Genomic DNA, 27280 nt, shown 5'->3' on the forward strand with positions numbered 1-27280 from the left:
GAGGAAAGAATCTCTGAGCTTGAGATTATGTCAACAGAAACTTCCAAAACTGAAAAGTGAAGAGAAAAAAAAAAACAAAAAAGTAGAACAGAATATCTATGAACTGTGGGACAACTACAAAAGGTGTAACATCCACATAATGGGAATACCAGAAGGAGAAAAAAGAGAGAAAGGAATAGAATATTCACAACTATAATGACTGAGAATTTCCCCAAATTAATATCAGACACCAAACCACAGATCCAGCAAAATCAGAGAATTCCAGGCAGGATAAATGCCGAAAGAATTACTCCTAAACATATCTTATTAAAACTGCAGAAAATCAAAGATAAAGAAAAAATCTTGAAAGATGCCAGAGGAAAACACTTTAATTATAGAGAAGCAAAGATAAGAATTACATTCAACTTCTCCTCAGAAACCACCAAGCAAGAAGAGAGTGGAGTGAAATAAAGTATTGAGAAAACCCCCCACCAATCTAGAATTCTTCACCCAGTGAAATTATTCTTCAAAAGTGAAGGAGAAATAAAGACATGGAAGCAACCTAAATGTCCATCAACAGATGAATGGATAAAGAAGATGTGGTGTACATATACAATGGAATATTACTCAGCTGTAAAAAAGAATGAAACAATGCCATTTGCAGTGACATGGATGGACCTAGAGATGATCATACTAAGTGAAGGAAGGCAGGCAGAGAAAGACAAATATCATACGATATCACTTATATGTGAAATCTAAAAAAAAGAGACAAATGAACTTATTTACAAAACAGAAATAGACCCACAGACATAGAAAACAAACTAATGGTTACCAAAGGGGAAAGGGGGGATATAAATTAGGAGGTTGGGATTAACATATACACACTATTATATATAAAACAGATAACCAATAAGGACCTACTGTATAGCACAGGGAACTATACTCAATATTTTGTAATAACCTATAAGGGAAAAGAATCTGAAAAAGAATATATATACATATATATATGTTAATGAGTAACAACACTGTGTTAGTTTCAGGTGTACAGCACAGTGATTCAGTTTTATAATCTGTGCTGTACATCTGAAACTAACACAACATTGTAAATCAACTATGCTTCAATTAAAAATGGACACATATACACTACCAAACGTAAAATAGATAGCCAGTGGGAAGCAGCCGCATAGCACAGGGAGATCAGCTCCGTGCTTTGTGACCACCTAGAGGGGTGGGATAGGGAGGGTGGGAGGGAGGGAGATGCAAGAGGGAAGAGATATGGGGACATATGTATATGTATAGCTGATTCACTTTGTTATAAAGCAGAAACTAACACACCATTGTAAAGCAATTGTACTCCAATAAAGATGTTAAAAAAATATATATATATATATATATATATATATATATAGGGACTTCCCTGGTGGCCCACTGGTTGAGAATCCACCTTACAATGCAGGGGATGTGGGTTCAATCCCTGGTCGGGGAACTAAGATCCCACATGCCGTGGGGTAACTAAGCCTGCGAGCCACAACTAGTGAGCCTGTGTGCCACAACTACAGAGCCCATGTGCTCTGGAGCCTGCACATCACAACTAGAGAGCCCATGCACTGCAACTACTGAGCCTGTGCTGCACCACAACTAGAGAGAAGCCTGTGCGCTGCAACAAAGAGCTCACGTGCTGCAATGAAAGATCCTGCATGCCACAACTAAGACCTGACACAGCCAAAAATAAATAAATGAATATTAAAAAAATATATATATATATAGGGACTTCCCTGGTGGTCCAGTGGTTAAGACTCCACGCTCCCAATGCAGGGGGTCTGTTCCATCCCTGGTCAGGGAACCAGATCCCACATGCCGTAACTAAGAGCCTGCATGCCACAACAAAGATCCTGGGTGGCAACGAAGATCCCATATGCCACAAGTAAGACCCAGCGCAGCCAAATAATTAATTAATTAATTAATTAAATATATATGTATATACATGCAAAATAAGTAAATTTTGATATTTTGTTAAAAGAGACTTTCTCGAACAAACAGAATTGAGGGACTTTGTTGCCAGTAGGTCTGCCATGTAAGAAATGTTAAAAGAAGTTCTTCAGAAAGAAGGAAAATAATATAGGTCAGTCAGAAAATCAAATCTACATAAAGAAATGAAGAGCACTGAGAAAGAATAGTGAAAGTAAAATAAAAACTTTTATTTTTCTTCATATTAATTCATTTAACAGACAGCAGTTTGTTCAAAATAATAATAGCAAAAATATTACATATGTATGATGGAATGTATACCATACATTTTATGTGTGTATATATATATATATATATATATATATATATATATATATATATATATATATGAAACAAATGACAGTAATGATATATGAGATGGGGGGTAATTTGAATTATTTTGTTATTAAGGGACTCACACTACTCATGAAGCAATACAGTGCCATTTGAAAGTGACCTTGGATTAGCTGTAAATGTTTATTGCAATTTGTAGGGCAAGCACTAAAAAAGGTTAAAAAAATGTAAAAATTAGTATAACTGGTAGGCTAAGAAAGGAGAGAAAGTAGATTCATATAAAATGCTCAATTAAAACCAAAAAATTCAGAAAAAGTTTGAAAGACAAAAATAGGAAAAAAAGAACAAGGGAAAAAATAGAAAACAATAACAAATATGGTAAATATTAATCCAACTATATCAATAATCACTTTATACATCAATGGTGTAAATACACCAGTTAAAAGATAGAAACTGTCAGAGTGGAACAAAAAACAAGACCCAACTATATACTATTCACAAGAAACCCAGTTTAAGTATAAAGACACATATAGCTTAAAAATAAATGGATGGAGAAAGATATACCATGTTAACGCTAATCAAAAGAAAGCAGGAGTCGCTATATTAACTTCAGACAGAGCAGACCTCAGAGCAATGAAAAGTATCAGCGAAAGGGGGCATACATAATGATAAAAAGGTCAATTCTCAGGGAGTGTCCAAGATGGTGGAGTAGGAAGACCTTGAATTCACCTCCTCCCACGGGCACACCAAAATTACAACTACTTACAGAGCAACTATTTTTTTTAATTTATTTTTTATTGAAGTATAGTTGATTTACAATGTTGTGTTAGTTTCTGGTGTACAGCAAAGTGATTCAGTTATACATATATATATGTATATTCTTTTCCATATTCTTTTCCATTATGGTTTATGACAGGGTATTGAATATTATTCCCTGTGCTATACAGTAGGATCTTGTTGTTTATCCATACAGAGAAACTACTGATGAGAAAGACCACTAGCAGAAAAGACCTTCTACAAATAAAGATATAAAGAAGGAACCACAATGAGATGGGTAGGAGGGGTGGTATAGTCAAGACCCATACCCCCAGGTGGGTAACCCACAAACAAGAGAATAACTACAATTGCAGAGGTTCTCTCCAAGGAGCAAGTGGCCCCAGCCCCACATCGGGCTCCCCAGCCCGGGGGTCCTGCACTGGGAAGATGAGTCCCCAGATGTTTTGCTTTGAAGGCCAGCAGGGCTTATTTTGGGAGAGCCAGAGGGCTGTGGGAACTAGAGATTCCACTCCTAAAGGGTGCACAGAAAATCTCACATGTTCCAGGACCCAGGGTATAAGCAGTAATTTGAAAGGAGCCTGGGTCAGACCCACCTGCTAATCTTGGATAGCTTCCCAAAGAGGCAAGAAGAAACTGGAGCTCATGCTGAGGACATAAACACTGGAGGCAGCCATTTTGGGGAGCTCATTCCACCAAGAGGACGCTGGTACTGGCAAATGCCATTTTGGAATCCTCCCTCTAGCTTATTAGCGCTGGGACCTGGCCCCGCCCATCAGACTTTCAGCACCAGTAATGAGATTTATTAAACCAAGCAACTAGCCAGGCAGACACACAGCCCGACTCACCAGCAGGCCTGTTGCCTTAAGACCCCCTGAGCCCACAGCCCACCCTGAGACTCAGCATACACCAGAGGGCCCAGGACCCGGGACTGCACACCAGTGCACCTGCACTTGCCCGGGGAACCCCAGTTAGAACTTTTTCATCTTGTATAACTGTAAATTTATACCTATTGAACAGCTGCCCATTTCCTTCTCCTCTCATCCCCTGGAAATCACCATTCTAATCTCCACTTCTATCAGTTTGACTATTTAAAATACCTCATGTAAGTTGAATCATGCAGTATTTGTGCTTCTGTGAATGACTTATTTCACTTAGCAAAATGTTTTCCTTGTCCATCCATGTTGCAACAAATGGTAGGATTTCCTTCTTTTTAAAGGCTGAATAATATTCCATTGTATGTATATATCACATTTTCTTTATCCATTTGTCTGTCAATGGACATTTGGGTTGTTTCCAAATCTTGGTTATTTTGAATAGTGCTGCAATAACAATGGGAGTGCAGATACCTTTTTGAGATCCTGATTTCAATTCTTTTGGATATATACCCAAGAGTGAGATTCCTGGATCCTGCAACTCAATAGCAAAACAAACAAACAAACCTGATTTAAAAATAGGCAAAGAACTTGAACAGACATTTCTCCAAAGAAATATACAAATGGCCAACAGGTATATAAAAAGGTGCTCAACATCACTAATCACCAGAGAAATGCAAACCAAAACCACAATGAGATATCACCATATACTAGTTAGGATGGCTATTATCAAAAAGACAAAAGATAGCAAATGTTGGTGAGGATGTGAAGAAATTGGAACCCTTGTGCTCTGTTGGTGGGAATGTGCATATTATTTTATACAATTGCTTATTAAGTTCATTAAGAAAAGAAAGGAGAAAATGCATTAATAATACATATTATAATTGCATAATTACCTTACTGGTGCTTTTTGTTTGTACTTGTGGATGCGAATTACCATCTGGGGATCGCTTGCTTTCAGCTATAAGAACTTCCTTTATCATTTCTTGCATGGTGTGTCTTCTAGCAATGAATTCTCTCAATTTTTCTTTTTCTGGGTAAGTCTTTATTTCCTCTTCATTTTTGAACAATAGTCTTGCTGGATATAGGATTATTGTTTAAACAGTTTTATTTCTTTGAGCACTTTGTTTTTAAATAATCTTTTGTTTATTTTAATTTTTCTTTCAGTTTTATTGAGATATAATTGACCTACAGCACTGTATAAGTTTAAGGTGTACAGCATAATGATTTGACTTACATGCTTCATGAAATTATTATCACAATAAGTTTAGTGAATATTCATCATCTCATGCAGATACAAAATAAGAAAATAGGAAAAAATTTTCCTATTATGAGAACTCTTAGGATTTACTCTTTTAATAACTTTCATATATAAAATAGAGTAGTGTTAATTATATTTATCATGTTGCACATTAAATCCCTAGTACTGGAATCTTATAACTGGAAGTTTGTACCTTTTGACCACCTTTATCCAGTTCCCCCTCCCCCCAACCCCCTCTAGTAACCACAAATATGATCACTTTTTCAATGAATTTGGTTTATGTTTGAAGTGTAATTGACCTACAACACTATGTTAGTTCCTGTTACACAACATAGTGATTTGATATCTCTATACATTTCAAACTGATCACCATGATGTCTATTATGCTATGTCACCATTACAAAGATATTACATAGTTATTGACTATATTCCCCACACTGTATGTAGCCATATATATATATATATATTATATATAAAATTATTTTAAGTTGCTGATCTCTTAAGTTCAAATGCATTTTAACAACCTTGTATTTTTACTCCTCCCACTGACGATTACTGTTTTTGACATCATATTTTACATCTTTTTGTTTTGTGTATCACTTAATTACTCATTGAGGATACAGATGATTTTACTACTGTTGTCTTTTAACCTTTCTACTAGCTTTATACACTGCTGATTTACTACCTTTACTATATATTTGCCTTTACCAGTGAGATTTTTCCTTTCATCATTTTCATGTTTCTAGTTGTGGCCTTTTCTTTTTCGTTTAGAGAAGTCCTGTTGACATTTGTTGTAAAGCTGGTTTGGTGGTGCTGAACTCTTTTAGCTTTTGCTTGTCTATAAAATTTTGATCTCTCCATAAAATCTGAATGAAAGCCTTGTCAAGCAGAGTATTCTTGGTTGTAGGTTTTCCCCTTTTATCCCTTTAAATATATTGTGCCACTTCCTTCTGGCCTGTAGAATTTCTGCTGAAAAGTCCTTTCTGTTGATAGCCTTATGGGAGTTCCCTTGTATGCAACTTGTTGCTTTTTCCCTTGCTGCTTTTAATATTCTCTCTTTATCTTTAATTTGGGTCCTTTTGATTACAATGTGTCTTGGTGTATTCCTCCTTGGGTTTATCCTGCCTAGGACTCTCTGAGCTTCCTGGACTTGGGTGACTGTTTCCTTTCCCATGTTAGGGAATTTTTTTAGCTATTATGTCTTCAAATGTGTTCTCTGCCCCTTTCTGTCTGTCTTCTCCTTCTGGGACCCTGTAATGTGAATGTTAGTATGCTTTGTTGTGCCAGAGGTATCTTAAACTGTCCTCATTCCTTTTTTTATTATTTTCTCTTTTTTCTGTTCAACTTCAGTGATTTCCACTACTCTGTCTTCCAGCTTTCTGATCCCTTCCTCTGTATCACTGACTCTATTGTTGATTCTTTCTAGTATATTTTTCATTTCATTTATTGTATTCTTCATCTGTTTAGTTCTTCTTTATATTTTCTCTTTTTAAAAAAACTTCTAACCTCTCACTCTGTTCATCCAATCTTCTCCTGTGTTCTTTGAACAACTTTATGATCATTACCTTGAACTCTATTGAGAAGGTTGCCTATCTCCACTTCACTTAGTTCTTTTGAGGTTTTATTTTGTTCCTTCATTTTGAACATATTCCTCTGTTGCCTCATTTTGCCTAATTTGCTGTTTTTATTTCTATGTATCTGGTAGGTTGGTTATGTTTCCCAGTCTTGGAGAACTGGCCTTTTGTAGGAGACATCCTATGTGTCCCAGTAGTGCACTCCCTTCTGGTTACCAGAGCTACATGTTCTAGGGGTGCCCCTTATTTGGGCTGCATGAGTCCTTGTGTTGTAGTGGGCTGACTACTGTGGGTGGTCTGGTAGGTGTGGCTGGCAACCACTCAGGTTTGTTGCCAGACCCTGCCTTGTGTGGAGGTTGCTGGCCCTGGTAGATGGGGCCAGGTCATAAGGGTGCTTGTGGTGGGGCCCTGGGGGGTCCTAGGGCAAGTGCTGGCCCACTGGTGGGCAAAGCTGGGTTCCTAGGTCGCTGGTTGCAGGGCCCTGGGGGTTCTGGAGCTGTTGTTGTCCCTCTGGTGGGCAGGGCCATTTCTTGACACATATGGCTGTGGGGTCCAGGGTGCCCTGAAAATGGTGTCGAACAGCTGGTGGGTGGGGCCAGACTCAAGGTTGGCTGGCTGAGGGGCCTAAGGTGTCTCAGAGCTGGTGCCAGCCTGCTGGTGGGTATGCTGGGTCCTGGGGATCGTAGGGCTGATGCCCACCCCTTGGTGTGTGAGGCCAGATCCTGGGGCTAGTGTTGGACCATTAATGGGCTGAGCCAGGTCCTGGGGTCTCTTGCTGTAGGGCCCGAGGTTCTTGGAGCGGGTGTTGGCACACTGGTGGGTGGGGCCAAGGCCCAGGGGTGTCCCAGGGCTAATGCCAGCTCACTGGTGGGTAGAGCTGGCTCCCCAGGGTCTCTGTCTTCAGGGTCCTGTGGGTCCTGGAGTTGGTGTTTCAGCCTGCTGGTGGGCAGGGTCAGAGGTCAGGTGGTCCTAGGGCTGGTGCCTACCCACTGGTGGATGGAGCCAGGTCCCAGGGTCCCTGGCTGCAGGTCCCTAGTAGTCCTGGGGCTAGTGCTGGCACACTGGTGTGTGGCACCAGGTTCCAGATCAACTATGCGTTCAGGGGTTCTTTAGGCAGCAGGCCTTTAGTTGCTTGGTCTGAGGCATCCTAGTACTGGTGATAACAGGCTGGTAGGCAGGGCTGGGTCTTGGTGCTAATAAGCTAGGGAGAGTATTCCAAAATGGCACTTGCCAGCACCAGTGTCCACGTGGCAGAATGAGCTCCCCAAAATGGCTGCCACTGGTGTCTATGTCCCCAGGGTGAGCTACAGTTTCTTCCTGCTTCTCCAGGAGGCTTTCCAAGATCAGCAGGTGTTCTGACCCAGGACCCTTTCAAATTACTGCTTCTGCCCTGGGCCCCAGAGTGGGTGAAATTTTGTGTGCCCCCTTTAAGAATAGTCCACAGCCATCTGGCTCTCCTGAAAGTAAGCCCCACTCACCTTCAAAGCCAAACATTCTGGGGGCTCATCTTCCTGTTGCAGGATCCCCAGGCTGGGGAGCCTGCTTTGGGGCCCAGACCACTTGCTTCTTAGGGAGAACCTCTGCAGTTGTAATTATCCTCCTGTTTATGGGTCACCCACATGGGGGTATGGGTCCTGATTATACCACGTCTCCACCCCTCCTACCTCTCTAGTTGTAGTTTCTTCTTTATATCTTGTAGAAGATATTTTCTGCTAGCCTTCCAGTTTTTCTCATCAATAGTTGTTCTGTAAGTAGTTATAATTTTGCTGTGCCCACGGGAGGAGGTGAGCTAAGGGTCTTCCTACTCTGCCATCTTGGACACTCCCCCCTCTTGGGGAGCACTTTGAATATGTTATCCCACTGCCTTCTGGCCTTCATTGCTTCTACTGAGAAGTCTGCTGTTAATATTACTGGGGTACCCTTCTACGTGACATGTGGTTTTTCTCTTCCTGATTTCAAGATTGTCTCCTTGTCATTGATGTTCAGTATATTTACTATGATGTGTCTGTTTGTGGGTCTCTTTGCATTTAACCTTCTTAGAGGTTGTTGAGTTTTCAGGATGTGTAAACAATTGTGGGGCTTTTTTCAGTAAATGTGAATTTCAGTCATTCTTTCTTCAATTTTTTCTTCTCCTTTCTCTTTCTCTCCTCTCTTTCTTGCATTTCAGTTATGAGTATGTTGGTGTACTTAATGGTACCCCACACTTCTCTGAGGCTCTGTTCATTTTTCTTCAAGTTTTTCCCCCTCTGTTGTTCAGCATGCACAATCTCTATCAATATCTCTTCAAGTTTATCGTTATTTTTTAGGCCAGTTTGAGTGTACTGTTGAGCCTCCATAAAGATTTTTTAAAATTTTACTTATTGTACTTTCGACTTCAATATTAATCTGGTAACTCTCACAGGTAGTTTTTGTTGCCTGTTTTTTCCCAAGTGTATAGGCCATATTTTCTTGTTTCTTTGCATGCATTGTAATTTATTGTTGAAAACTGAACATTTTGGATAATATATTATAGCAACTCTAGGTACTGCTCCCCCTCCCCAACTTGTTATTTGCTTCTTTATTTGTTTAGAGACTGGTTGAATTTTTTTAGTGAAATCTGTTTCTTTCTCCATCTTCAACACTGTTAAGTTTCTGGTTTTGCTTCTCAGGGGAGCACAGCTTTGTGTATGCCACAGTCACCTTGGAATAACAGTAGTAAAGACAGTCCCCGAATTATGATTTTTCCACTTTACAATAGTGTGAAAGTGATACACATTCAATAGGAACTGTATTTCAAATTTTGAATTTTGATCTTTTCCTGGGCTTGTGATATTCAGTACAATACTTTCTCATGATGCTGGGAAGCCGCAGCTTGTTGCGGCTCCCAGTCAGCCACATCACATGAGGGTAAACAACCAATGCACTTACAACCATTCTGTACCCACACAACCATTCTGTTTTTCACTTTTATTACAGTATTCAATCAATTACATGAAATATTCAACACTTTATTATAAAATAGGCTTTGTGTTACATGATTTTGCCCAACTGTAGGTTAATGTAAGTGTTCTGAGCACATCTAAGATAGGCTAGGCTCATGCTCTTTCAAGCAGTAGACATTGAATTCTTTCTTGTGGGGTGCTCTAATTTCAGAGAACCTCTAAAGTCAACAGAAATATTGTAACAGAAGCCAAATGCAATATGAAACAGGGTGCCAGAGTATTTCATCTCAGCAATAACAGGATTGTGTCAAGACTTTTGCAAGCAGGTACGTATGAGCTCATAGTCTTCTAACCTCCTTTTAACAAATCAAAGCAGAACACATTTAATTAATCTTGTCATTCCAACTCACTGATAACTAGGTCTGATACTGCAATTTGCAAAGTAGGAGTCTAAACAGCTACAGCATTGCTTCTTTCCTTTTGATATTTTTGACAGTTTGAAGCATCAGGTTTACACAGGCACTTTGATAGTGGGATTGTTTGGAATTATATTTCTTTCCATCATAGGTTGTGTGCCTTTGGAAACAGACTATGAAGTAGAGATCTGTGTGCAAGAAGTTTAATATGGAGTGATTTGGGGAACCACACTTGGGAATAAAGGAAGCAGAACTATAGAGAACAAAGTTGCAACAGAGGACTCAGACAACTTCATGAGAAGCTCTGAGGTTGGGACGGCCTTTCAGAGATGTTTCAAATTGAAGCAAGGGGTCTGAGTCTTTGTATCCTCACATGGAGCTGTCAGTGGATGCAGGCTTCCCCTGGAGAGGAGAAAGGGGTGTAGCACTGTGTGGAGGCAAATTCCTCAGCATAGGACAGTTCCTGTAGAGGGAATAAGTTGTGAGCTTGGCAGGTAGCTGCAGGGATGAGTGTCTAAGCCCTTCACAAGGGGGTGAGGGTGACACACTACAGTATTCACACTTTCCTTCCTTTATATTGGTCTTCTCCCACTTCCCCACACTGCCACCTCCAACTGGTTTCTTTAACTCATTCCTTGTCTTACTCTTTGCACTATTAAGCCTGTAGCAGGGTTCAGCAGAATTGCACTCTCTTTCTTTTTGGTTTTGAAATATGGCTTTTGTTAATTACTTAAAATCTTCAGGCAGGAAGAAGTGAGGGAGACTGACCAGCAGCCAAAAGCCAGGAACCATAACAACTCAGTTCTTTATAAAAACTTTTATTGTGGTAAGAACACTTAACATGAAATCTATTGTCTAAACAAATTTTAAGTGTACAATACATTATTGTTGACTATAGGTACAATGTTGTACAGCAGATCTCTAATGCATATTCATCTTACTTAAATGAAATTTTATGCCTATTGATTAATATCTTTCCATTTCCCCTCCCCCCAGCCCAAAGTAACCAGCCTTTGATTTTATGAATTTGACTATCTAAGATACTTCATACAAGTGGAATCATGTAGTAGTTGTCTTTCTATGTCTGGCTTATTTCACTTAGCATAATATCCTCAAATTGCATCCATATTGTCACATATTGCAGATTTTTCTTCTTTTCTAAGGCTAAATAGCATTCCATTGTATGTATATGCCACATTTTCTTTATCCATTCATCCATTGACAGACACTTAGGTTGTTTCCATATCTTGGCTATTGTGAATTATGCTGCAATGAACATGGGAGTGCTAATATCTTTCTGAGATACTGATCTCAATTCTTTTGGATATATACCCAGGAGTGGGATAGCTGGATCATACAGTTCTATTTTGAATTTTTTTGAGGAACATCCATATTGTTTTCCATAGCAGCTACACAATTATTCATTTCTACCAACAGTGTGCAAGGGTTCCAATTTCTCCACATCCTCACCAACATTCGTTGTCTTTTTTTTAATAGCCATTCTGACAGGTGTGAGGTGGTATCTCATTTTGGTTTTGATTTGCATTTTCTGATGATTAGTGCCGATGAACATTTTTTTCATATACCTGTTGGTCAGTCATAGTCTTTTTTTGAAGAAATGTATATTCAATTTCTTAGCCCATTTTTAAATGGGGTTATTAGCTTATTCAGTTGTATGAATTCCTTATATTTTGGAGATTAACCCTTTATCAGATATATGCTTTACAAATGTTTTCTCCCATTCCACAGATTGCCTTTATTCTGTTGATTGTTTCCTTTGTTGTACAGGAGCTTTTTAATTCAATGTAGTATGACTTGTTTACTTTTGCTTTTCTTGACTGTGCTTTTCATGTCATATCCGTGAAATCATTGCCAAAACCAATGTCATGAAGCTTTTCTCCTATATTTTCTTCCAGGAGTTTTACATTTTCAGGTCTTATATTTAAGGTTTTTTAAATTTTATTTTTTTATTGAAGCGTATAGTTGTACAATATTATATGTTACAGGTGTGCAATATAGTGATTCACAATTTTTAAACGTTATACTCCATTTATAGTTATTATAAATATTGGCTATATTCCCCATGTTGTACAATATATCCTTGTAGCTTATTTTATTAAAAATATTTAAGTTTTTAATCCATTTTGAGTTGGCTTTGTGTATGGTGTAAGATAAGGATCCAATTTCATTCTGTTACATGTGAATATCTAGTCTTCCCAACACCATTTGTTGAAAAGACAATCCTTTCTCCATTGTGTATTCTTGGCACCTTTCTCAAAGATTTGTTGACCATATAAGCGTGGGTTTATTTCTGCACTCTCTATTCTGTTCCATTGGTCTATATGTCTGTCTTTATGACAGTACCATACTGTTTTTATTACTGTAGCTTCATACTATATTTTGAAATCAGGAAGTGTGATGCCTCTAGCTTTCTTCTTCTTTCTAGGATAGGCTTGGCTATTCATGGTCCTTTGTGGTTCTATATGAATTATAAAATTGTTTTTTCTATTTCTCTAAAAAATGCCTTTGGAATTTTGATAGGGGTTGCATTGAATTCATAGGTTTCTTTGGGGAGTATGGACATTTTAACAATATTAAGTCTTGCAATCCATGAACACAAGTTGTCTTTTCATTTTTTTGGGTCTTGTTTAATTTCTTTCATCAATATTTTGTTGTTCTCAGTATATGAATCTTTCACCTCCTTGGTTAAGTTTATTCCTAAGTAGTTTATTCTTTTTGGTACTATTATAAAAAATGATTATTTTCCTAATTTCCTTTTCAGATAGTTTGTTGCTAATGTATAGAAATGCAAATGATTTTTGTATGTTGATTTTGTATCCTGTAACTTTATTTAATTCATTTGTTACTTTTTTTTTTAAAGGAACCCATGGTCATTTTTTTAAAAAATTTATTTATTTTCTTTACTTTTTTGGCTGTGTCGGGTCTTAGTTGTGGCACGTGGGATCTTTCGTTGCAGTGCGCAGGCTTCTCTCTAGTTGTGGCATGCAGGTTCTCTCTCTAGTTGTTGTGCACGGTCTCCAGGGCACATGGGCTCTGTAGTTGTGGCACGTGGGCTCCAGAGTGTGTGGGCTCTGTAGTTTGCAGCACACGGGCTCTCCTGTCGAGGCACGCAAGCTCAGTAGTTGTGGCGCACGGGCTTAGTTGTTCCATGGCATGTGGGATCCTAGTTCCCCAACCAGGGATCGAACCCATGTCCCCTGCATTGGAAGGTGGGTTCTTTACCACTGAACCACCGGGGAAGTCCCCATTTGTTAGTTCTAATAGTTTTTTAAAAATGGTGTCTTTGGGGTTTTCTATATATAAGATCATACCATCTTGCAAACAGGGATGATTTTACTTCTTCCTTTCCAATTTGGATAGCTCTTATTTCTTTTTTTGCCTAAATGCTCTGGCTAGGACTTCCAATACTATGTTAAATAGAAGTGGTGAGAGGTGGGCAACCTTGTCTTGTTCCTGATTTTAGGGGAAAAGCTTTCAGTTTTTTACCATTGAGCATGATGTTATCTGTAGGTTTTTCATATATGATCTTTATTATGTTGAGGTATTTTCCATCTACTCCTAGTTTGCTGAAAGTTTTTAACATGAAACTGTTGAATTTTGACAAATACTTTTCCTGCATCTATTGATATGGTCATGTGATTTTATCCCCTATTCTCTAGATGTGATGTATTATTTGATTTTAGTATATTGAACCACCCTCACATTCCAGAGATAAATCCCACTTAGTCATGGTATATGATCCTTGTAGCTTGCAGACACCATAGCTCCCACTCCTGCCCAGTACAGAGCATGTGGACAAAAGGGTTGAGCTCTCTGCTTCCCCCTGGGGAGAGAAAGAGTCAAGCTCTGTGTACAATGCCCCAACTTCTCCAAGACCTCACTCCCAGAGTACTGACCTCTGTCCTGCCAGTCTCAGCCAGGTCCACCATAGTCAAGCAGCCTGGGGGGGAGAATGGAAATGGCAGTTTGGGCTGGAAGACACCATAGGTCACCCTGCTGGCTCACCACAAAGTGACCTGACAAAAACCACAGCTGCCTCCTTCTCCCTTGGGAGGGAAATGGTTGATAGAGGACCCCAGAATCTCGGGCTGGGCTGATTGGTAGGAGTTGTCTCCTGTACAAGTCAGTGTGAAGACCAGGAGAGGTGCTTACTTTGTCTAACACAAAGATATCACCATAGAGAATCAATAAAAATGAAAAATCAATCAAAGCTGTTCCAAGCAAAGGAACAAGATCAGTTTCCAGAAATCAACCCTAATAAAAGGAAGTTATATGATTTACCCGACAGAGAATTCAAAATAGGTGTCACAAAAATGCTCACTGAGGTCAAGAGAATTGTAAGTGAGAATTGCAACAAAGAGATAGAAAATATTTTTTAAAGCCAAATATAAATTAGGGAGCTAAGGAATGCAATAATTAACTGAAAAAAATCACTATAGGGATTCAACAGCAAACTAGTGCAAACAAAGAAAGGATCAGTAAACTTGAAGACAAGTCATTGGAAATAATCCAGTCAGAGTAACGAGAAGAAAAAAGAATGAAAAGAAGTGAAGAAATGTTAAGGGACTTACGGGAGACCATCACGACATCCAATATACACATTATGGGAGTCCCAAAAGGAGAAGAGAGAGAGAAAGGACCAGAAAGGTTATTCAAAGAAATAATGACTGAAAACTCCCCATATCTGGAGAAGGAAACAGATATCCAGATGCAAAAGTCCCAAAATCATCAAATAAGATGAATCCCCCCCAAATCCACAATAAGACACTTTATAATCAAATTGTCAAAAGTCAAAACAAAGAGAGAAATTCGAAAGCATCAAGAGCAAAGTAACTGGCCACATACAAGGGAATCTCCATAAGACTATCAGTGGATTTTTCAGCAGAAACCGTGCAGACCAGAAGCGAGTAGGATGACCTATTCAAAGTTCTGAAAGACGAAAACTGCCAAGAATACTATATGTAGTAAAACTGTCCTTCAAAAATAAAGGAGAGATAAAGACTTTCCCAAACAAAAGCTGAGGAAGTTCATCCCCACTACACCTGCCTTTTAAGAAATGCTATAGCCAAGATATAAAAGCAACCTAAGTGTCCATTAACAGATGAATGTATCAATATAAAGATGTGGGGTATATATACACACACACACGCACGCACACACACACACACACACACACGCACAATGGAATATTACTCAGCCATAAAAAAGAATGAAATTTTGCCATTTGCAACAACATGGATGGACCTGGAGGCTATTATGCTTAGTGAAAAAAGTCAGATAGAGAAAAACAAATACTGTATGTTTTCAATTATATGTGGAATATAAAAAATAAAACAAATGAATGAATATAACAAAACAAACTCACAGATACAGAGAACAAACTAGTGCTTACCTGTGGGGACAGTAGTGGGGGTGGGGTAAGATAGGTGAAGGGGATTAAGAGGTACAGACTACTAATTATGAAATAAATAAGACACAAGGATGTAACGTACAGCACAAGGAAAACAGCCAATATTTTATAGTAACATTATATGGAGTATAACCTATAAAAATATCAAATCACTTTACTGTGCACTTGAAACTAATATAATATTATAAGTCAACTATACTTCAGGAAAAAAAGTGCTAAAGGATATCCTTCAAGTTGAAACAAAAGGGTGCTAGATAGCAACATTATAGCATAAGAAAATATTAAACTCATTGGTAAAGGTAAATATTCAGGCAAATAAAGAACACTATTACTGTAATGGTGTAGGTAAATCTATTTTCATTCAAATATAAAAGTTAAAAGAGAAAATTATTTAAAATAGCTATAACTAAAATATGTTTAAAGATACATATTAGGAACGAATGTAAATTGTGACAACAATAACTTAAAGTGGGAGAGAAGTTAAAATGTAGAGTTTTTGTATGTGATTGAACTTAAGTTGTTAACAACTTAAGTTAGACTGTTATAAGATATCTTATGTAAGTCCCAAGGTAACCACAAAATAAAAATACCTCTAGAATTTACACAAAAGAAAAATAGAAAGGAATCAAAGCATGTCAATACAAAAAATCAACAAAACACAAAGGGAGACACCTCAGTTCTTAATATATCATTTTTACAGGTTCTCTTTTATACTTTTTATACAAGGTATACTCTTTTATAGAAGATGGTATAATTTTTTATACAAAATCTGCCTGTCCTGCCCCACACATCTGCCAGGAATTGTTTAATATCTACAGGGGAGGTTCTGTATTCACAAGTAAACTAACTTCATAAGGCTGTAAAAATGTATTTGAAAAGTGATTCAAAAAATTTTGAAACTATGGGGAGTAAATGGTAAAGAAGAAAAGATATATATATCTGAAAAGATATCCAAATAGACATTTTGAGGTCATTGGGAACCACAGAACAAAGGTAAGGTATACATCTGAAAGGTGATACAGCTATTCATTTTGAAAGCAAAGTGAATCACACTATTTGCTCAGAACATTGGCTATTCTTTTAATTAATAGATTTTTGTTCACAAGAAATTACAGTGCAATGGCGTAAGCATCACCAAGTCAACTTCAATTAGAGAACTGCTGGAGTTTATGGCACAAAGGGATTGTCAAGGAGTTCATCAGAGTACTAAGCATTAATAGAAAATTATATCTGAATTCCCCAGGTCAGTCATAAAGTACAATTTTGGGTTCATAGGTTAAATCTGGTATTGCAGGTGAGATACTATCTAGTACAAGCAAAAAGTATGGTATACAGTAGAGGAATATAACCTGGACTACTCTAAGGACCTGGGTTATAGAAACAAATTGACCTGATCACACTTAGGTTCAAATCCCTGCTCCTCCACTTATCACCTGTGTGACATTATCAAGATACTCAATCTCACTACATCTGTTTTCCTATCTATAAAATGGGGATAACAAAATACAGCCTACCTCCTAAGGTTGTTGAAAGGCTTAAATGAGATAACTAAAGCATACTGCATGGAAAATAGAGTTTAATATTAATAATTTAATAATAAATTAACTCTTCTGCCTTCTCCTAACTCTACTACTTATGATGTGACTATAAATTAGGCTCCTAAGTTTCAATTTTCTCACCTGTAAAACAGGAATTATAATATTGAGGCCAACTGCTCCACAACGTCGAATGAGATAACCTATATAAAAGTGTTTTGTAAAGGCACTATGTAGATGCATGTGAAGGATATCTACTGATACATGCAATTGGTTTACTGCTTCCCATAATTTTTAGGGATCATTTCAAATCTATAACTCAAAACCTAAATTGAAGTTTACAGTCATCTCAATTATTACAGGAGAATTTTCCAGCTTTTTGCTTTATCTGGCTTTGTACCTCCATCAAAAAGTGGGAAGCAAGAGAGCTATATTCACATTTGTCAATTCTGCTGTAAGTATCTTTAGCGTAGGCTTCCATGCTGCCTAACATTATCCTTTGGTTTTCAAAGATCCATACTATCCATGACCTCCATGCCCTCTACAACCATGGAGAATTCTAAGATCTTCATTCATTTTTCTTTGTATCTGTTCTAGCACCTAGAAACATGGTTGGCAAATAGTAAGGATTCAACCAATATTTGTTAACTAAATGATTTCATGAATCTGTAGGTGTGTGTGAAAAAGACTGGATTTAAAGTGAAAAGACTGGGGTTTCTGTCTCTGCTTTTCTCCATTTTGGATGTGTGACCTTGGAGAAGTCACTTTAGGAAAAAGAATTATATAGCTATCATCTATAAACGGGGCTTCGTAATCCTCAAACTTTTTTTTGAGAATGTATAGAAGGTCTTTTGTAGGTTATAAACCATCAAATTTAAGGTGTTATCATTAATCATCAGTGAATTTTACCTCAATAGCATCTTAAATAATTAAATTGACTAGATAAATAGATTTGCTAATGATTATTGGTTAATATAGGTAAGTATATGCATGGGTGTTTCCTATAAGAGTGAAAACACAAGATACACTGGTGGTTGTACTGTTCTAATTCATATTCTATGGCACTGAGAACAAGGTCATTTGCCTGATGAAACACTAGACAAAAATGACTTCAGTACAGTTTTGGTCCTGGGATGTCTCACAATACCATTTTAAATTCACTACTGCGTTTAAAGTACTGATAATGAAAAATACTGTATTTCATTGTTTTCCTTAGAGTATTCATTGGCAAAGTAGCCATTTAATTGCTCCTGCCCACTTCATGTTATCAGATTCAGCTTTTAAACCCAGAGATCCTTTGAGTCACATTGTGTGCTAGGAGAAAAGATGCACAGGCTTTCAAAAATGAGTGGGGGGCTTCCCTCGTGGCGCAGTGGTTGAGAATCTGCCTGCCAATGCAGGGGACATGGGTTCGAGCCCTGGTCTGGGAAGATCCCACATGCCGCGGAGCAACTAGGCCCGTGAGCCACAACTACTGAGCCTGCGCGTCTGGAGCCTGTGCTCCGCAACAAGAGAGGCTGCAATAGTGAGAGGCCCGCACACCACGATGAAGAGTGGCCCCCACTTGCCCCAACTAGAGAAAGCCCTCGCACAGAAACGAAGACCCAACACAGCCAAAAATAAATAAATTAATTAATTAATTAATTTTTTAAAAAATGAGTGGGATTACCGTTTAAGGCTGCAATTTTTATCATCCAATCAAATTTAAACTCTCTATAATTACAGCTAATAGTGTACTGACCTAGAGGGAAAGACACAAAGCAGAGAATATGGGAGAGAAAAAAGGGAGAAAAATACCATTAATACTGATACCAAAACAACAACCAAACAAACAAAGAAAAAATGGAAAAGAGAGCCAGATCAAGGCTCAAGTCTCACCAAAGGCCTCGATATTCCTGTTATCCATTACTTCGCTTGAATCTCTGCATATGCTGGTTATGTTCCGGTGTGGAACAAGGAATTTTAAGAATTGGCTTTTGGAAGGCAAAATAGAATTACAGAATGTCAGAATTGGAAGAACATTTAGGGGTCAAATAGTTAATGCATCTCATTTATGGATGGACAAAGTCAAGTCCAGAGACGGGAGGGAACTTGTTAAATGCTGCTCAATAATTTTTTAGTAGAATTAGCAGGTTTCTGACTTTGTAGCTCTTCAAAAAGGGAGCCCGTAAGCCACTGTTCTCAAAAAGTACCATTTAAAAAAAATCAGAATTGTTGGGTTACGTGTTAAAAATAAAGATTCTTGGGTCCCATCTCAGATCTACTGAATCAGAATCTCAAAGGCAGGCCATGACAACCTGCATTTTAACAAACTTTACAATTGTTCTAATACACAAAGTTGTTGAAAAGCACTGCCCTAGATACTCTTAGCTCAAGCCTTTATACTATGTCCGCAAGCTAAAAAAAAAAAAAAAAAAAAAAGTGTTTCCAAGTATTTAAAAGAAGCAAAGCGGTAGTGGGTCTGAAATGCTGTCAGAATCCTCATGGTAACTGTACAGTATAGGGTCCAACCAATAAAGATAAGGAAAGCTCTAGTAGTCAAGCATACTTGGGAAGCTGCAACTGGTACAACAGTCTAGTAGAGGGCAGGCTCTTCAGCATGCAGCTAGGCATTTTTAAACTTCCTTTTTGGGCTACACAGACAAGCATACAGTAGACGCAGTTACTGAAGTTTAACTTTTCTGCTAAGACACAAAGTTGAAAACATGGGTCTTTGTGTGTCATCATTTTAGCACTCTCCACCCCTAGTTTTCTCCCGGCTCCATCACTCACTCAAAGTTCTGCATGCAGAATCCCTAGCGGCTCCCGGGAGACCCGGAAACCAAGTACCCCTGCCCTCACCTTGTCTGCCAAGTTCTTTGTGGGACCTCACGCAGCCGGGGCAACGCAAAGGGTTAACAGGCCGTTCGCTGCAGAGTGGCAGGGAGCGAAGCCAATCGAGTGTCTAGGCGGGCGGTAAGTCTGGTGTGGGCGGGGCCGGGACGTAACGTGCGAAAGGGAAGCGGTGGAGGCCAAGGGGTGAGAGGGCAGCGGCGGTTGGAGGTTGCGAGGAGGCGGGGCGACCGGGAGAGCGTAGGAGCTTTGGTCCGTTTTCCCTGCTCTCCTTTATCCTTAGGGGTCGGTAGCTGCGGGGACGGCCCGGTGCCCGGTGTATGGCCACGGAGTTACGGTGTCCGGACTCCATGCCCTGTCACAACCAGCAAGTAAACTGTGCCTCGACCCAAAACCCCGAGCCGCAGCAACCTGACGAACTGATCCCGGACCATGCCGGGGGAAACAGTGACTCCGCGGCCAAGCTGACTCTCCTCAGGGGGAGAGTAAGGTCTTCTAGCGTACCGGCTGAGCGGGACCTTCAGGCCTGCGGCGACGCCACCCTCAATTCAGAGAGCAACGGTGGCACTGGCACCTCTGACGCGCCAGCCAGCGACTCCCTCCTAGGGGACTGCGAACTCTCCCGGCAGATCGGGGCGCAGCTTAAGCTCCTGCCAATGAATGATCAGATCCGGGAGCTGCAGACCATCATCCGGGATAAGTGAGCCAGAGCGGAAGGGGAAGGGGAGGTGGAGGGTCTCTCAGGGGGTGGGCGGGGATTGGAAGTAAAAGGGGGAAGGTTCTTGGCCTAGGGAAGCTGGTCTGTGGAGATTTCGGCAGGGCCTTTTCTTTGCGGGGCGGTGTCACTTGACTCAGGCCTCCTACCCTCTTTCCCAGTACCTGTGTTTAACATCGCTTTGTGTAGGGAGGAAGCATTTTAGGTAACCTCCTGTTTCCTCTTTGTCTCTTATGAGTGGAATACACAGTCATTCCATTCAGGTAAACGTGCTGATCTGCCCTGTGCCTGTTCACGTGGGCAGTAACCATTTTTGGGTTGTAGGTTTACCACGTGAACAGACACAGGGCAGAGAGCGTAACCCTTTCACTTCATACTGTTTAATAGACTCCCAGTTTGTCTCCTTGTCTCCATTTCTCTCTTCTACGTGTACCCACACATTACTGAACAATTAATCTTCTTAATATACTGCTTTGATTCGCTCACTACCCTACTCAGCAGCCTTCTTTGGCTTCTCTGAGCCTACCAAATAAAGTCAGGATCCTTAGCTTGACATTAAGGCCCATCTTCGTGGTTCCTAGGAACTATTCTGAAACATCCCTACTTCTCCTCGCATCTCAAATTCTCTTTACTCCTCTGCATGTTCAAATCCTACCTACTCTTCAACATTCAGCATTAAATGTCCATCTCTGCCAAGAAGATTTCCTTCAATCATTCTTCCTCACTGATCTTCCCTGGCCTTTTTAATGCAAGATTCACCTTCTGTTTTGTGTATTGTTGTTCGTTTCGCTCTTATCTCACTTGTTATATTTTAAGCTCCTTAAGGGCAGAAGTTGTATCACTTACATTTTTGAATTCCAACTATGCCTTGCAAGCAATAGTCATTCAATTACTAAAAGTTATTTGTAGCTCTTAAAGTTATATTTATGAAAGTATTTAATGGTTTATAATGAATCAATATTGAAAACTGTGGTCATGTGAACCAATAAATGAAGAAGTGATCTTAAAAAGTAGGAGACATAGGCTTGGTAGTTGTGGTGGGGGGGAACTGAAATAAAACTTAATCTGTAAAACAAAGAAAATAGGATGATTCTTGTTTCTATAGAGCAAGAGTTACTGACCTTGTGTCTTGGACCTGTGCTGTCTTGGACTTTGTGCTGTACCTGTAGATGGGCTTCAGGGCTTTAGCAAACCCTCAGAAATTATTTGGGAAATGTTATTTGTATGTGCATTTTTAATGGTTTTTTTAAATAACATTTTTATTTTTTAGTATTTTTAAAATAAATTTATTTATTTATTTTTGTAAATAAATACAAAAATATTGCATTGGGTCTTGGTTGCTGCGCACGGGCTTTTTTTAGTTGCGGCGAGTTGGGGCTACTCTTCCTTGTGGTGCACGGGCTTCTCATTGCAGTGGCTTCTTCTGTTGTGGAGCACGGGCTCTAGGCGCATGGGCTTCAGTAGTTGTGGCACACGGGCTTAGTTGCTCCATGGGCGTGTGGGATCTTCCCAGCCCAGGGCTCGAACCCATGTCCCCTGCTTTGGCAGGCAGATTCTCAACCACTGCACCACAAGGGAAGTGCCATAACATCTTTATTGAGCTATAATTTACATACCATACAGTATACCTTTTAAAGTGTACAATTCAGTGGTTTTCAAGTATGTTTATTGCTTTGCAGCCACCACCACACAATTTTAGAACATTTTCATCAGCTCAACAAGAAAGCCCACACCCATGAGCAGTCACTCCCCATTTCCCTCCAACCCACCAAGTGCCCTAGATAACCACTAATGTACCTTCTGTGTCTATTGATGTGCCTATTCTGGACGTTTCATGTAAATAGAATCATATGACATGTGGTCTTTTGTGGCTAGTTTCTTTTATTTAGCATAATGTTTTCAAGCTTTGTCCATCTTGTATCAGTACACCATTTCTTTTTTGGCTGAATGATATTCCTCTGTATGGATATACCACATTTTGTTTATCCATTCATCAGGTGATGGACATTTGGGTGGTTTGGTTTCCATTTTTGGGGTATTATGAATAATGCTACTATGAACATTTGCATATGTGCTTTTTTATGGGGTGGGGATTCCTTCACTTTCATTAGATTTCACAAAGGGGTCTTCCTGATAATGTAAAAGTGAACAGCTGCTATAGAACTTGGAGAGGGCATGACATTCAGCATTCATATATGACAGTATCAATACCTGATTTTACTGCATTACTCAGAAAAGCCTGGGTGGTGTAGTAAACCTGGGTGTAAGCAAAATCTTTTTTTTTCTTTTTTTTTTTTTCTGAGTTTGGAAGGAGACAGCAGGATCCAGAGTCATCTTAGGCAAGATGTTTAGCATCTCTGTGCTTCAGCTTTATCATTTGTAAAATGAGGATGTTCCTAATATCTCATGAAGCTCCTGGGAGGGTAAAACAAGATACTGTCTATGAACATTTGTTGTAAACTGTGAACAGTATGCATATTTACGGCATTTCAAGCCTTTATGTTTAGATTTGTGCATGGTTCAGATTGTATCCATAAGTGCTGGTTTCTTCAGCTTTTGGGAGACAGTAAAAGGAATTTAACTACATAGAATGCACATTCTTATTTTAAAAAACAACACTGAGAGATCCTAGATTATTTTTATCCTGCTATGATACAGAATAGAAAAACTCACTACAATTTTTAATAACTAATTGATGCTTAGTTATTTAGGGTGGAGACAGAGTTTTAGTTTTGTTTCTGTTAATTAAATCTGTTAATGGAGGCCTCTGTTCCTTTATCTTAAAAAATTGGCATCCCTTCACACAAACAGGACCTGTTTTATCCGGGGCTGGTGTGGAGTGCTCGTGGTTAGAGGAGCTATATTTACAGGGGTCTAGTTATGGAAGGTGCCATCAGTTATCAGTCTGTCTTCCTTATACCCTTATGCTCTTCTCTATTTTGATGTGACATCATATATGTGCGCTATGGAACTGTCTGATGATAGAGGCCACTGAAGTACTTGTTATTCCTTTTATTGTTCCTGGTTCTTAGTGTCTGTCTAGTGAAGGGATTGCTTTCTGAATTGACTTTGGCATGGGGAAATGGGGTTGAGCCAGAGGACTGCATGTTGTTGTAAATACATAAAGCAGGCAAGATTGAGAACATTGGACTGATTTAAAATATCTTTTTACTTATTTTTTTGAAATGTGCAGTATTTGCAGCATAAAATGTTGGTGGTATTATTGAATTTCAAGGAAATGGTTTTCTCTCTATTTGAGTATGCAGTAATCTAAACATCAAATGATCAGGTAATTTACTCAGTCACACAGGGGTCACTGGTGAACTCAGGAAGAAATGACTGCTTCATTTGCAGTTTTTGTTGTTGCAGTGGATTTAAACCACACATCCTTCCCTTTCTGCCTCCTTTATATACTAAACCCAACAAAATCTGAGGGTAATGCACTGTTCCCTTGAACACAGTTCATGACCTCATATATAAGGCAGTGCAGTGTATTTAAAAGATCATCTCCTCTCCCCAGTTTTTGTTTTCTTTCGTCTTCTGAAACATTAAAGTAAAGCTTTTTCATGAGCTATTGAATGTTTCCTGTATATTTGCCCTCAAAGGGGTTTCACCATGGCCTCAGCAGGCAGCTTGGATGAAAATTGAGCCATCTTAGAGTATTTTAGTCCATGAAATGGCACTAAAGAAAGAACACATTCATTCTTGTGACTTTTTTTTTTTTAGTCACCTGGTGGGGAGACAGTTAACCTCAGGATGGATGAACATCCTGTGCAGCCCTAATATGAGTGCAGCCTGATGTGATTTGCGTCATTTGGCTAGGTAGTGTTCTTAACCAAAGCTGTACATTTGAATTGCTTGGGGAGTCTTTTTTTTTTTTTTTGGAGCCCATTCTTAGAGTGGAGTAGTAGAGTAGTCTTGGGTGGAACCTGAGCACTTGTAGCTTTTCAAACACCACAGGTGATTGTGCTGTGCTCAGGCTGGGCCACTGCCCATGGGAGAATGGCCATTCTCCCTTGCGTGGTGATTTGGCTAGTTTTGGATTTAGGGTATAGGCTGAGCCAAGGATTCTAAACTAAACAGAACCAGCCTAGAGAACCTGGCCTGGTATCACCCTGAGACTGGAGGAATCTCAGAACTGTTCCCTTCAACTTATAGAAAACCAAAATGTCCACCACAGAAAACACTATGACCTGCAAGTTATTTATCAATAAATCATGGACATGGTTTTGGTTTTCCATGTGAATTTTCTAACTGGCTTTTAGGCCAGGAGTGAGGAAGTCGACTCTTTATACATACCCCTGTTATAATATTTATTGGGCATATCCTAGTAATCTCTTACCAGCTAGTCTGGACTCTGGGGAGGCAGAAAGAAAGTGTGGCCTGGCAAGTACCTGGCACATAGGGGAATTAATGTTCCAATCATTATAAAAATTAATAAATCAACTTGAATGACTGAGGCCTGGGTTCTAAAGGAAAATGATAGCTTCTCTTGTTTTTCTACCTGATCTTGAATGTTTACATTGAACTCTGCTTTGAGGTGCAAATAAATAATTAATGACACTATTTTATGAGATTCTTAAGAAGGTGCCGAAGATCTGTGGCCCTGGTGACTTGCACCTGGCAGATAGTAAAAGCTATTTTCATTTTTGTTTGTTGTTTGTTTTGGTTTTCACATCAGATTAGGTTTGCTGCAAGTACTTCACTGGGTTTTCTTTTTTTGAGGGGGAAGGAAGGAGGGGGAAAATCATTTATAAATCATCTGCATACCATGACAAACCTTAGAGCTTCTTTATTTTAATGATCACATAACAAAGTAGCTATGGAAGTAGAGCTTATGTTTTCAGAGCTTCCACTAAACATGAACTCTAAGTGAAACATTCCTTTGGTTTAAACCTGCCAGAAAAGCTTTTATTTTTTACTTCCCTTTAAACTGTTGCTTAGAAAAGCAAAAACAAACAAACAAGAACATATTAGAGCTAAAACTGAGTCCATTTAGTTCTTCCTCCTTAGCTTAGGTTGCTGGATAAATACAGGACACCCAGTTAAATTTGAGTTCAGATAAGCAATGAATACTTTTCTTAGTATATCCTAAACATTGTATGGGACATACTTCTGAAATACAAATTTAACTGGGTGTCCTGTATTTTTATTTGCTAAATCTGGCAACTTTATGCCCAGACTTAACTTCTCCCACCCCCAATGCTAAAGACAATCTTTGTGTATAATCCTCATTTTCAAAAATGAGACCTAGGAGAAAAAAAAAAAAAATGAGACCTAGGACGGCAGAAGCAAGAATAACTACAATCCTGCAGCCTGTGGAACAAAAACCACATTCACAGAAAGATAGACAAAATGAAAAGGCAGAGGACTATGTAGGAACAAGGAACAAGATAAAAGGAACAAGATAAAACCCCAGAAAGACAACTAGATGAAGTGGAGATAGGCAACCTTCCAGAAAAAGAATTCAGAATAATGATAGTGAAGGTGATCCAGGACCTTGGAAAAAGAATGGAGGCAAAGATCGAGAAGATGCAAGAAATGTTTAACAAAGACCTAGAAGAATTCAAGAACAAACACCTAGAAGAATTCAAGAACAAACAAACAGAGATGAACAATACAATAACTGAAATGAAAAATACACTAGAAGGAACCAATAGCAGAGTAACTGAGGCAGAAGAACGGATAAGTGACCTGGAAGACAGAATGGTGGAATTCACTGCTACGGAACCAATAAATTAAAAAGAATGAAAAGAAATGAAGACAGCCTAAGAAACCTCTGGGACAACATTAAATGCACCAACATTCGCATTATAGGGGTCCCAGAAGGAGGAGAGAGAGAGAAAGGACCCGAGAAAATATTTGAAGAGATTATAGTCGAAAACTTTCCTAACATGGGACAGGAAATAGCCACCCAAGTCCAGGAAGCGCAGAGAGTCCCAGTCAGGATAAGGAGAAACATGCCGAGACACATAGTAATCAAATTGACAAAAATTAAAGACAAAGAAAAATTATTAAAAGCAACAAGGGAAAAATAACAAATAACACACAAGGGAACTCCCATAAGGTTAACAGCTGATTTCTCAGCAGAAACTCTACAAGCCAGAAGGGAGTGGCATGATATATTTGATGAAAGGGAGGAACCTACAACCAAGATTACTCTAGCCGGCAAGGATCTCATTCAGATTCAACGGAGAAATCAAAAGCTTTACAGACAAACAAAGCTAAGAGAATTCAGCACCACCAAATCAGCTCTACAACAAATGCTAAAGGAACATCTCTAAATAGGAAACACAAGAGAAGGAAAGGACCTACAAAAACAAACCCAAAACAATTAAGAAAATAGTTATAGGACCATACATATCAATAATTACCTTAAATATGAATGGATTAAATGCTCCAACCAAAAGACACAGGCTCGCTGAATGGATAGAAAAAGACCCATATATATGCTGTCTACAAGAGAATCACTTCAGACCTAGTGACACATACAGACTGAAAGTGAGGGGATGGAAAAAGATATTCCATGCAAATGGAAATCAAAAGAAAGCTGGAGTAGCAATACTTGTATCAGATAAAATAGACTTTAAAATAAAGAATATTACAAGAGCCAAGGAAAGACACTACATAATGATCAAGAGATCAATCCAAGAAGATATAACAATT

General features: G+C 39.0%; 1 protein-coding gene across 2 annotated transcripts in view; it reads left to right on the top strand.

Annotated features, from left to right (window-relative positions):
- The first annotated feature begins 20069 nt into the window (after positions 1–20069).
- Positions 20070–27280, top strand: part of UPRT (uracil phosphoribosyltransferase homolog) — a 31878-nt gene continuing 24667 nt past the window's right edge. For both annotated transcript variants that reach the window (XM_059910173.1, XM_059910174.1), the window contains exon 1: positions 20070–20599. In XM_059910173.1, coding sequence (XP_059766156.1) covers positions 20220–20599 — 380 coding nt within the window. In that variant the 5' untranslated portion in view covers positions 20070–20219. The remainder of the gene's footprint in view (positions 20600–27280) is intronic.

This window comes from Balaenoptera ricei, chromosome X (assembly GCF_028023285.1).
Source record: "Balaenoptera ricei isolate mBalRic1 chromosome X, mBalRic1.hap2, whole genome shotgun sequence".
NCBI classification, from domain to species: Eukaryota; Metazoa; Chordata; class Mammalia; order Artiodactyla; family Balaenopteridae; genus Balaenoptera; species Balaenoptera ricei.